Below are 13,419 nucleotides of genomic sequence, written 5' to 3'. Positions count from 1 at the left end.
GGGCTAGGCTATATTCGTGATTTGACTTCTGTGCTTGTTATATAGCCTATGTCAATGGCCTCAAGGTATTGATGACACAAACATGAGAAATGAAATTAGAATGAATTATTGTATTTTCTTATCATCACTGTGGACATATGTCAATAGTTTAGAGAAATGGTGCTTTCAATACAACTGAGAACTCGTGAATAAAACGAGGTCAAAACATGATGTAAGTGATCTTCAAGTCGGAACTTCTGAGCTCTAGAAAGATGCGTGAGGTCCTGACTTCGAATTCCGAGTTGGATCACCGTTCAAAAATATTTTCCCCAGTCGGAACTCGTTTGTCCCGAGTTCCCAGTTGTGGTGAAAGCACTGAAGTCGGAGATTTCCGTGTTCACAGTTGATGTGAACGCGACAAACGTCCAGACTTCAATCACTGACGCACAGACAGGAGCGCACTTTGGAACTGCAGGACTCTTGAGTAACCATGCAGACTATTGAAGTTCTGAAGTGAGTAGTTCTTTATGTGGATAAATAGGGCGTATTTAATCAAACCATTGCATAAGAGTATATTCATCGCCTATAGATGTGATTAAGACTAAAGAGGTCAATGGAACGCAGACAGTCGGGATAGAAGAATGATGGCGGTTTGGCGGCGCACTTTCAACAAACAAAGTGGAGATTCGTCAAATCATGATCGATGTATTGTAACAGGCCCACACTTTGGTTACCAATGTTCGATTTGCATATATTTGGCTGTTTTCGATGCATAACATTTAGAAATCGTCCCTTTTCAGGTTTGGAAGAAGTGACCGCAAAATGCTAACTCCATTTGTATAAACTGGTAGCATAGCTAGGATAGAGAAATCTGGGTTTGGAGGCGTGTCGTTTTTAAAGGTGCACATGTAGAAATCTGGGTTTGGAGGCGTGTCGTTTTTAAAGGTGCACATGTAGAAATCTGGGTTTGGAGGCGTGTCGTTTTTAAAGGTGCACATGTAGAAATCTGGGTTTGGAGGCGTGTCGTTTTTAAAGGTGCACGTGCAGAAATCACTTCGCTATTTTCTGGTTGCAAAACTTCTAATAGTTCGCCTACTGTCAGTTTTATTTGACTACAAGTATGGAACGATGATATTCTACACTATTTAAACAATTTGGAAATATATTTTCCATTACCACATATAGTAATATCAGCTAATTGAAGCTTGTGTACAAAACACCAAGTAAAAAGATGCATAGAAATGTCGCCCATAGAACAGATCTACTGCTTCTTAGACTTGCTTTCAATGAGAGTGACAGATGTTGGGTTGCTCAAAAAGTGATGTTTTGCAGCTTTAACTGTAATGCAGTTGATTGGTGATGACGACATAAATATATTAGGGTTGACATCCATACAAGCATTTTATTCAGATTTTTACCTCTGAAATAAATAAAAATTCCCTGGGGGGCAATGAGTAGGTTTTGGGAGGTTGAATGAAATAGTTAAATTCCCATGTGCCAAAATAAAAAACAAGTTCAATGGGTTTCCATCGCATTTTCAACTACTGATAGTTTTGTAAGAAATGTTTTGCTATATAGCGAATCTCTGGTTTTGGCAACAGCTCATAGATACGGTGTGGGTAGGCGCTGCCTACATGATGAGAGCAAGTTTGTTTATATGTACGACGGAAGCCAAGATAAAAACGAATTTGCCTACATGGTGAGATTATTATGGACAAAAGAGCGAAATGTTTATTTGTCAAACGGCAGCCAAGCATTGATGATCATTTCACCAGAATAAACCTTCGTTATATATTGGAACGAGGCATCAAATTCATCACCTTGCACTTTCATAATTGATTGAATCGCTAGCCTAATAAACTGTATGCTTTCCCAACGAGTAGTAGTGAACGGACCAAACGACATGGCATTGCTTGATTCCAAATTTACTTTGATGATGGTGGTTATATCAATATTTGCGCATAAAAGCATTTCCAACGACATTTCTCGCATAATTAATTTTACAGACAAAAAGATCACACCTTGTCTAGCGTGTTTTGTCGACATTTAGAAAGTTTACCAACTAATGTTCTGTGTTCATCAGGCCTGTCGTTATGTTGTTTTAATATGTACTTTACTCGCATAGAAAGGTTGAATGGAAACCTGGTTTGTGATGCTAACATGTTTTTTAATTTCCGGGTTGTTTGTGTGTTGGTATTCCAGACAGGCCCTCTCCAGCCTGGATCCTACCCAGCAGCAGCAGCTCTTGGTGGCCGGGTCTGCGGTGGCCGTGGGCGGGCTGCTGACCTGTTATTACTGGGTGTATCAAGGGACGAAGGCCAAGCGCATTCCAATAGGGGATGGGTGGTGGGGGGCAGGAGAGAAGCCTCAGTCAGAGGATGAGAAGGTTTTCCCCTTTCAGGTCCAAACTTCTGATGAAGAGATACAGGTAGGATAATAAGGGGGTGAAACTTAATACTTTATATGAAGTTCATAATTGCTGCAGGTCTAACTGTCAGTTTCTACTGGGCACAAACTGGTTCAGTCCACTTTGTTTTAACTTAATTTTCCAACATATTGTGACATGGAATCTTCATGTAAAATACATTTAGATTTGAAAGAAGTAAACTGTTTGTTGTTTTGAGGGTGAAATTTCAACCACAGGATTATGTCATCATGGTAACCAAATTTCAACGGGCAATTGTATAACATGTGTTTAATTAATTTGTATATTTAAAACAATGTCAGATCATCAACATTTCTATCCACTGTCGGGGACAAAAACTGTTGTCCGGGTTTGGCTGGGGAAGGCCGTCCATTGTAAATAAGAATGTGTTCTTGGGGCCTCCCGGGTGGCGCAGTGGTCTAGGGCACTGCATCGCAGTGCTAACTGCGCCACCAGAGTCTCTGGGTTCGCCCCCAGGCTCTGTCGCAGCCGGCCGCGACCGGGAGGTCCGTGGGGCGACGCACAATTGGGCTAGCGTCGTCCGGGTTAGGGAGGGTTTGGCCGGTAGGGATTCCCTTGTCTCATCGCGCTCCAGCGACTCCTGTGGCGGGCTGGGCGCAGTGCGCGCTAACCAAGGGGGGCCAGGTGCACGGTGTTTCCTCCGACACATTGGTGCGGCTGGCTTCCGGGTTGGAGGCGCGCTGTGTTAAAGAAGCAGTGCGGCTTGGTTGGGTTGTGCCTCGGAGGACGCATGGCTTTCGACCTTCGTCTCTCCCGAGCCCGTACGGGAGTTGTAGCGATGAGACAAGATAGTAATTACTAGCGATTGGATACCACGGAAAATTGGGGAGAAAAGGGGAGAAAATTTAAAAAATAAAAAAATAAAATAAAGAATGTGTTCTTAACTGACTTAATTAAAAAAAATAAGACAGCCGGCCCCAATTCTCTCTCTAGTCCTTCCCCTTGGAACTCAAACCCTTTTGATATTTGTTGATCTGTTAGGTGGGAACAATATGGTGTAAGTGCCAACATTACACTGATTATACCTATCCAGACCCTTCAGATACACAGCTCCACCACAATACTGATTATACCTATCCAGACACAGAAGAACATGTCTTCAGAACATCAACACTGTAACCATCAAGCAGAAAGATTTCTCTGTTGGATGACCACACTCTTTATCTTCTCTTCCTGTGCTACTGTGTAGGTGTGTGAAGGGTCTCCACCTCAACATGTTAACTAGCAAACTGAGGGGGTTCGGTGTCCTGTTTTCCATCCTGATTGGCCGCTACGTGCCCTGGCTGGTTGGGTTCACCAGGGAAGATGTCAGAAGGTTGTTTGGTTCAGTAGGTTTCATGGAAAGGAACATCTATGAGATCATCAGAGAGACTGGCTACCTGCACATCCAGGGCACCAAGCCAGACTCCGCTGGTGAGAATGTCACAGCTTTATTTTACCTGATATATCGCCTGGCGTTTTGATGACCCACAACTCCCAGGCTTGTTGTTTGAGCATGAGACTGAATGGACTGCTTTGTTGGTCAGTTTTTACCATCGGTCTGTAGTACTCCTAACACCACCACACACACCTGGTGATATGCTTGATCCAGATTTGCTGCAGCTCGCTGTCCCCCTGATGGCTGAATCTTTAACCTGACGATTTATATCTGGTACTGTCACCAAGGTTTGGAAGACGGCCCATGTACTCCAACCTTCAAAGGTGGTGACCATTGTGCCCTAAATCATTATTGGCCTATTTCTAAACTTTCTTGCCTAGCTAAAGTATTAGAATCCTTGATTAAATCTCAGCTAAGATCTTTTGTGTCTTTGAAATGTATTTTAAAATTAAATAAGTCTGTTTAGACCAGGTCATAGCACTAACTCTTCTGCATCCCTAGTTATAAATGATGTGGTTAACTGTATGGATGAAAGGCAACATGGTGCTGCCCTCTTCATTGACATGTCAAAGGCTTTTGATACTGTTGATCACTCGCTGCTAATTCAGAGGCTTTCCTCAATTGTCCTAGACCAGGCTGCATGTAACGGGTTAAAACATTACTTGACAGAACTTAATATTTTACTACACCGGCATAAGGCAGGGCTTGCAGACCTATTATGGACTACAAAGGGAAGCACAGCCGCGAGTTGCCCAGTGACACGAGCCTACCAGGCGAACTTAATGACTTCTCTGCACGCGTCGAGGCAAGCAACGCTGAAGCATGCATGAGAGCACTAGCTGTTCTGGACGACTGTGTGATCATGCTATCCGTAGCCGATGTGGGTAAGCCCTTTTAAACAGGTCAACATACCAGGATGTGTACTCCGAGCATGCGCTGACCAACTGGCAAGTGTCTTCACTGACATTTTTAACCTGTCCCTGACCGAGTCTGTAATACCAACATGTTTCAAGCAGACCACCATAGTTCCTGTGCCCGAGACACCAAGGTAACCTGCCTAAATGACTACCGACGCGTCGCACTCGCGCCTGTAGCCATGAAGGCTGCTCATGGCTCACATCAACACCATTATCATTATCCCAGAAACCCTAGACCCAGATCCACAGATGACGCAATCTCTATTGCACTCCACACGGCACTTTCCTACCTGGACAAAAGGAACACCTACATGAGAATGCTATTCATTGACTACAGCTCAGCGTTCAACATAGTGCCCTCAAAGCTCATCATTAAGCTAAGGACCCTGGGACTAAACGGCTCCCTCTGCAACTTGATCCCGGACATCTTGACGGGCCCCCCCCAGGTGGTAAGGATAAGCAACATTACATCTGCCACGTTGATCCTCAAGACGGGGGCCCCTCAGGGGTGCATGCTCAGTCACCTCCTGTACTCCCTGTTCACCCATGACTGCATGGCCAAGCACGACTCAACACCATCAAGTTTGCTAACGACACAATAGCGGTAGGCCTGATCATTGACAACGATGTGACAGCCTATAGGGAGGTCAGAGACAACAACCTCTCCCTCAATGTGATCAAGACAAAGGAGATGATCGTGGACTACAGGAAAAGGAGGGCTGAGCACACCCCCATTCTCATCGACGGTGTTGTAATGGAGCTGGTTGAGAGCTTCAAACTACCATGGTCCAAACGCACCAAGACAGCTGTGAAGAGGGCACGACAATTACCATTCCCCCTCAGGAGACTGAAAAGATTGATGGTGCTGATGTGAGCCATGAACAGCCTTTCAAAGCACTTCATGGTTACAGATGTGAGTGCTACGGGTCGTTAGTCATTTATGCAGGTTACCTTGGCCATTGGGCACAGGGACTATGGTGGTCTGCTTGAAACGTGTAGGTATTACAGACTCTGTCAGGGAGAGGTTGAAAATGTCAGTGAAGACACTTGCCGGTTGGTCAGCGCATGCTCGGAGTACACATCCTGGTAGTCCGTCTGGCCCTGCGGCCTTGTGAATGTTGACCTGTTTTTAAATGTCGTACTCACATCGGCAACTGAGAGCATGATCACACAGTCGTCTGGAACACAGTCGCAAAGAATGTGTAAAGTTAGGTTAAATATAAAACTGGAATTTTTCCAATACGCCTACTGTTCTAAACCCCACATCAATGTTATAGAAAACAAATTGAAAATATAGATATGAAAAAACATACCGTAGCTGGTCCTCTGGAACAGCTGGTGCTCTCATGCAGATTTTTGTTCCACAAATAATGTCTAAGAACTATCTTCAAAATGTTTTTCCATTTTATGTTTTGGTGCCTCTAGGGCAATTCAGAAAGCTGAGTGATGACCTTATTACCAATGAATGTGTTTTTTATGATCTTGTTTTTCTTTCTTTATTTATATTTTGTGTGTATTGTATGTATTTCAGGGCTGTAAAAGAGACCATGGTTTCAGTATGACTCCCTGGTAAAATAAATAAATGCACGGACACACAGACCTCTGATAGTTTAGCTGTAGTAGTCGTTCTAATCATATTGTGAAATGTCTCCCCCTGCAGGTTGTGGACTGAATGACTCTCCAGTAGGCCTGGCTGCTTACATACTGGAGAAGTTTTCCACCTGGACTGACTTCAACAACAGGGACTTGGAAGATGGGGGGCTGGAGAGGTACAAGCTACAGTTCAGCTTGTTTACTTTGGGTTGTGAGTGGAGAAATATATACTTTTTGGGGGGTAAATATATTGCTGTCCCATCAATTACTCTTAATCAAATGATGGTCAGATCTGCCAAAACTGTAGGGGAAACATTCAATAACTTTATTTGTCCCAGCAAAACAATGATCCTAATCTATTTGCATGAACATGTTGCCTTGGTAGCACCCATTCACAGTCCTATTCACTTGACACCAAATGGGAAAATCACAAACTGAAAGAGGGACTACCTTTGTTGTATTCATCAGTGCACATTTACAACTGAAAAAGTGTTTTTATTGGAGAATGAATAAAACCCAGGGCTGTTGATTGGTTCATTGAGAGCCTGGTTCCTGTCTTTTAGGAAGTTCACCCTGGACGACCTGCTGACCAACATCATGATCTACTGGACCACCGGCTCCATCGTGTCCTCCATGAGGTTCTACAAGGAGAACTTAAAGACCAACATTGAGAACAGACTGGATAACAAGTGAGTTTGTTTGTGTGGTGTCATATGGTCCAGTATGACACGGGCTGTTCCTACAGGGCCTGTCCATTTAATATGACACCGGCTGTTCCTACAGGGCCTGTCCAGTTTAATATGACACCGGCTGTTCCTACAGGGCCTGTCCATTTTTAATATGACACGGGCTGTTCCTACAGGGCCTGTCCAGTTTAATATGACACGGGCTGTTCCTACAGGGTCTGTCCAGTTTAATATGACACCGGCTGTTCCTACAGGGCCTGTCCATTTTTAATATGACACGGGCTGTTCCTACAGGGCCTGTCCAGTTTAATATGACACGGGCTGTTCCTACAGGGTCTGTCCAGTTTAATATGACACGGGCTGTTCCTATAGGGCCTGTCCATTTAATGACACCGGCTGTTCCTACAGGGCCTGTCCAGTTTAATATGACACCGGCTGTTCCTACAGGGCCTGTCCATTTTTAATATGACACGGGCTGTTCCTATAGGGCCTGTCCATTTAATGACACCGGCTGTTCCTACAGGGCCTGTCCAGTTTAATATGACACCGGCTGTTCCTACAGGGTCTGTCCAGTTTAATATGACACGGGCTGTTCCTACAGGGTCTGTCCAGTTTAATATGACACGGGCTGTTCCTACAGGGCCTGTCCAGTTTAATATGACACGGGCTGTTCCTACAGGGTCTGTCCAGTTTAATATGACACGGGCTGTTCCTACAGGGTCTGTCCAGTTTAATATGACACGGGCTGTTCCTAAAAACCAATAATAGACGCTATTTAATAATACATGCCAAGGGACGTATACTACATTTTGTAGTTTTATGTGATCCTTGCGGGACTTGAACCCATGATCATGCTTGCTTTGTGTTATGATAACAGGCTCCCAATAATGAGATGTTCCAGGTGGTTGTTTTCTACCTACTTTAGTTGAATGCACTGATTGGCAGACACTCTGCTAAAATGAGTGTCTGCTCTGACTAAAAATGTAAATGTGTGGCTGTGTTTGTTAACCTGTCTCTCCTGTCCTCAGTACGGGGGTGTATGTGCCTACAGGCCTGGCCGCGTTTCCCAACGAGCTAATGCACGTGCCCCAGTCGTGGGCCAGAGACAGGTTCAGGAACATCTACTCCTACTCTTACATGCCCCGAGGAGGCCACTTCGCTGCCTTCGAGGAGCCACAGCTCCTGGCTGACGACCTGCTGCAGTTTGTGAAGAAGGTGGAGAAGTTGTAGAGTTGATGGATACAAGAGGTCGACTCTCCACTCCTGCCAAGTGCCTGGAAGAAAAACCAACATGACTGCAGAACTTGATAACACTACAGCTTGGAATTGTAGCTCTGTACTAAAAACATTTAAATGTTAATCTATGATAAAAAGTCAGAAGCACTGTCTGATTATCAGGTAAATACTTTGTCAATCAGTGATGTTAACACTGCAATATGATCATGCTCAGTGATTGTGTTGGTGTAATATTAAGCCTATACAGTCAACATAATGGACCAATACTGTAATAAAAAAATGAAGTTATCAGCACTTAAATACAGATTACAAATGTCTTCCAGATTGCACAACAACTGTGTGAAAGCAGGCTCAATCACAGATGTCTGTTCTTCTCTTGTTGCAATAATGAAATACTGCTGTAATCATGTCTATTGTGACGACCCTGTAAGGCAGGGATGTCAAACTCATTCTACAGAGGGCAAAGTGTCTGTAGGTTTTCCTTTCAATTAAGACCTAGACAACCAGGTGAGAGGAGTTCCTAACTAAATATACTTCAATGTGTTCCATTGAGCATGGTTTTTAGTCTAGGTCTAGATTTAGCCTAATCTATGTCCAGGAAACCATGATGAATTTTCTGTGGACCCCATGAAGACTAGCAGTCACTAAGGCATCAGCTTATGAGGATCCAAATAAAGAAATTAAACAAATTAACATCCAAGTCAATAACTCACAAGACTTTGACCTATGTATGCTGCAAAATGTGTATAATTCAAATGAACCTTATAATTTAGTGATCCAGCTTAGATTTACATACAGTACTGTATATTTCCAAAAGATTGTTTCAGAAAAACATTTTAAACAATAGAAAACCAAGACATTATACAGGTACAACCAGATGACAAGTAGGTATACAGTGCACAAAGTAACTTAGTAGGCTATATACAGTCACAGCACCAACACTGCTTTCAGTACAGCACATACCCAAGCTACACCAGACAACATATTCATTACAATCATTCTGTACAAGTGATGCCAGTCATTCATATGAACCTCTATAGAAACATAGTACCTGGACTGGGCTCAGGGTTACAGAGAGAGAGAGTCGTCCCTGGACTGGGCTCAGGGTTAGAGAGAGAGAGTCGTCCCTGGACTGGGCTCGGAGTTACAGAGAGAGAGTCGTCCCTGGACTGGGCTCGGGGTTACAGAGAGAGAGTCGTCCCTGGACTGGGCTCGGGGTTACAGAGAGAGAGTCGTCCCTGGACTGGGCTCGGGGTTACAGAGAGAGAGTCGTCCCTGGACTGGGCTCGGGGTTACAGAGAGAGAGTCGTCCCTGGACTGGGCTCGGGGTTACAGAGAGAGAGTCGTCCCTGGACTGGGCTCGGGGTTACAGAGAGAGAGTCGTCCCTGGACTGGGCTCGGGGTTACAGAGAGAGAGTCGTCCCTGGACTGGGCTCGGGGTTACAGAGAGAGAGTCGTCCCTGGACTGGGCTCGGGGTTACAGAGAGAGAGTCGTCCCTGACAGAGAGAGAGGGGTATGGTGTATACATGTCAATCCGCTCGGTCAACACCTCTGTCTGTAGTCACAAATCGTCAGTGCTGATCTAGGATCAGGTACCCTCTGTCCATATAATGTTAGTCTTTGTGACGTAAAAGGTCAAACTGACTTCAGATCAGCACTCCAGTTTGGCCTTTTAGATCAGTAGGAGCAGGTTTATATAGACAGGGGAACCTGATCCTAGATCAGCGCTGGGCCATATGGACAGAAATCCTGGATGAAATTGAATAATACATTGATAAGATGAATGTACACCACAGTTTAAAATGATCATTTTTAAACTACTAGTTTGATGGTTGTAGTCATTAACAAACCCCCATATTAGGAAACTGAATTCAAACTTCACATCTCTCTAGTATAGGCTACTTATCCTAATGAACGATAAGCAAAATGCCTCCGATAAGTGATTCAGACAACTTTAATGTCCTCAGAGGCAATTCATATGGCAGCAGTCATAAAACAGATCACATTTAAAAATAAATTGCAAAGGATATTTACAAGCAAATTGGCAGGATTTGATCAGTATGGTGGCTGTCAATGACTTTCAGTTCATCATCCCAGCTTTCTCCTAGATCAGCACTCCTACTCTGAGAAACGTTTTGAGATCATGGCCTCCTGTCATCTCATACTATGGCTGTGGTTGGGAATCCTTTCATTGTCACTTGCCTTTGATTGCCATGGGGGTCCTGAAACCAGACATAATCCTGCCAGTCAGTCTGCCCTCCTCCCAGAGAGGGCCCAGACCCAGAGACACAAGACAGAGCAGTAACTTGTCTCTTCACCCGCGTGGGGACCTTAAACTCCAGTTTGGGCCGGAACCACCCAACGCCACAGTCCCTATGGGCCAGAACCATGGCCCTGTGCCGGACAGGTTTAGCGTCAGACAACAGGTCGGCCACGAAGAGCGTGCGGAAGAGCTACATAACTTCTTCTGGCTGCAAGCCCGAGGTCGGTACACTTATGACAACAGCCAGCTCAAGTGCAGGGCGCGAAATTCTAAATATATTTTTTAGAAATATTTAACTTTCACACATTAACAAGTCCAATTCAGCATTTGAAAGATAAACATCTTGTGAATCCAGCCAACATGTCCGATTTTTAAAATGTTTTACAGCGAAAACACCACGTATATTTATGTTAGCTCACCACCAAATACAAAAAAGGACAGACATTTTTCACAGCACAGGTAGCATGCACAAAACCAACCTAACTAACCAAGAACCAACCAAACTAACCAAGAAACAACTTCATCAGATGACAGTCTTATAACATGTTATTCAATAAATCTATGTTTTGTTCGAAAAATGTGCATATTTGAGCTATAAATCAGTTTTACATTGCAGCTACCATCACAGCTACCGTCAGAAATAGCACCGAAGCAGCCAGAGTAATTACAGACACCAACGTCAAATACCTAAATACTCATCATAAAACATTTCTGAAAAATACATGGTGTACAGCAAATGAAAGACAGGCATCTTGTGATTCCAGCCAATATTTCCGATTTCTTAAGTGTTTTACAGCGAAAACACAATATAGCATTATATTAGCTTACCACAATAGCCAGAAACACAAGCCATTCCCCAGCAGCAAAAGTTAGCGATTGTAACAAACCAGCAAAAGATATATAATTTTTGACTAACCTTGATAAGCTTCATCAGATGACAGTCCTATAACATCAGGTTATACATGCACTTATGTTTTGTTCGAAAATGTGCATATTTAGAGCTGAAATCAGTGGTTATACATTGTACTAACGTAGCATCTTTTTCCCACAACGTCCAGATATTTTTCTGACACTCACATATTCTGACCAAATAACTATTCATAAACATAACTAAAAAATACATGTTGTATAGGAAATGATAGATACACTAGTTCTTAATGCAATCGCCGTGTTAGAATTCTAAAAATAACTTCATTACGATATGCAGTTTACGTTATGGCGAAAGCGTGCCCAAAACCTGGCCGCAAACTACTAGTACACATGTACGACAGATATATGAAATAACATAAAATGGGTCCTACTTTTGCTGATCTTCCATCAGAATGTTGTACAAGGGGTCCTTTGTCCAGAACAATCGTTGTTTGGATTTAGAATGTCCTCTTCTCCAGTCAATTAGCACGGAAAGCTAGCAAAGTGGCGCGAAGCTCTCCTTCCTGAACATACGCAGACAAAGCAACACGCCTAACGTCCCGAAAAAATTTCAATAATCTAATAAAACTATATTGAAAAAACATACTTTACGATGATATTGTCACATGTATCAAATAAAATCAAAGCCGGAGATATTAGTCGTCTATAACGACAGCTTTTCAGAAGGCAATACCAGGTCCCTTCGCGCGCGCTCCAGAAAACAGGAAACTGGTGACACGTCATACAAAGAGCTTTTATTCGACCCCAGATCAAGTTATTCACTCCATTTCTTCTCTCACTGCCTGTCGACATCTAGTGGAAGACGTATGAAGTGCATGTATACTGATATATATCAAGGACATTTATAGGCAGGCCCTAGAACAGAGCATCGATTTCAGATTTTCCACTTCCTGTCAGGAAGTTTGCTGCAAAATGAGTTCTGTTTTACTCACAGATATAATTCAAACGGTTTTAGAAACTAGAGAGTGTTTTCTATCCAATAGTAATAATAATATGCATATTGTACGAGCAAGAATTGAGTACGAGGCCGTTTGAAATGGGCACCTTTTATCCAGGCTACTCAATACTGCCCCTGCAGCCCAAACAGGATAAGGCAGGAGGAGATGCGGAGGCTCTGGTCACCGTCGGCTAGTGTCACCTCCATGTTGACCTCGTACAGCTCCTTGGGGAGGAAGGATTCACGGAGGAGGCGGAACACGCGGGGACCCAGGGAGAAGAGCACCTCCAGTTGTTGGAGAACCTTCTCAAGGTCTTGGAAGGTACGCTGGCACCACCTCCAGTCCAGGCCTCCTGTGGCGGACTGACCGGGCCTCCAACCCATCACCTCCTCATTCTGGGGGGAGAGAATGAGAGAGAGGCCTGGGGTCAAACAGCAACTCATAGACAACACTGCTAAGAGTAGGACTATTATAGGATTGAAGTGCCCGCCCGGCCGGATACTTTGCCCCCCGTAGGGGGGGGGGGGGACAGGACAGCACCAGCTGTTCCAGACAACTGTGATCATGATTTGACGAATATCTACTTTGTTTGTTGAACGTGCACCGCCAAACCGCCGTCCTTCTTCTCTCCCGACTGTCTGCGTTCCCTTGACCTCTTTAGTCTTACCCACATCTATAGGCTATGAATATACTCTTATGCAATGGTTTGATTAAATACGCCCTATTTATCCACATAAAGAAGTACTCACTTCAGAACTTCAATAGTCTGCATGGTTACTCAAGAGTCCTGCAGTTCCAATGTGCGCACCTGTCTGTGCTTCATTGATTGAAGTCTGGACGTTTGTCGCGTTCACATCAACTGTGAACTCGTAAATCTCCGACTTCAGTGCTTTCAAGAAAACTGGGAACTCGGGACAAACGAGTTCCGACTGGGAAAAATATTTTTGAACGGTGATCCAACTCGGAATTCGAAGTCGGGACCTCACGCATCTTTCTAGAGCTCAGAAGTTCCGACTTGAAGATCACTGACATCATGTTTTGACTTCGTTTTG

At 44.0% G+C, this 13,419-nt stretch overlaps 1 protein-coding gene across 1 annotated transcript in view; it reads left to right on the top strand.

The window, feature by feature from the left end:
- The first annotated feature begins 409 nt into the window (after nucleotides 1-409).
- LOC120029926 (epoxide hydrolase 1-like) overlaps nucleotides 410-13,419 on the top strand; it is an 80,872-nt gene continuing 67,862 nt past the window's right edge. The window contains exons 1-2 of the mRNA XM_038975237.1: nucleotides 410-492; nucleotides 2,182-2,407. Coding sequence (XP_038831165.1) covers nucleotides 470-492; nucleotides 2,182-2,407 — 249 coding nt within the window. The 5' untranslated portion in view covers nucleotides 410-469. The remainder of the gene's footprint in view (nucleotides 493-2,181; nucleotides 2,408-13,419) is intronic.

The sequence above is a fragment of the Salvelinus namaycush genome, chromosome 35, assembly GCF_016432855.1.
Source record: "Salvelinus namaycush isolate Seneca chromosome 35, SaNama_1.0, whole genome shotgun sequence".
Classification (NCBI taxonomy): domain Eukaryota; kingdom Metazoa; phylum Chordata; class Actinopteri; order Salmoniformes; family Salmonidae; genus Salvelinus; species Salvelinus namaycush.
The sequence above is the reverse complement of the archived record's forward strand: the minus strand, read 5'-3'. Positions and strand labels throughout refer to the sequence as shown.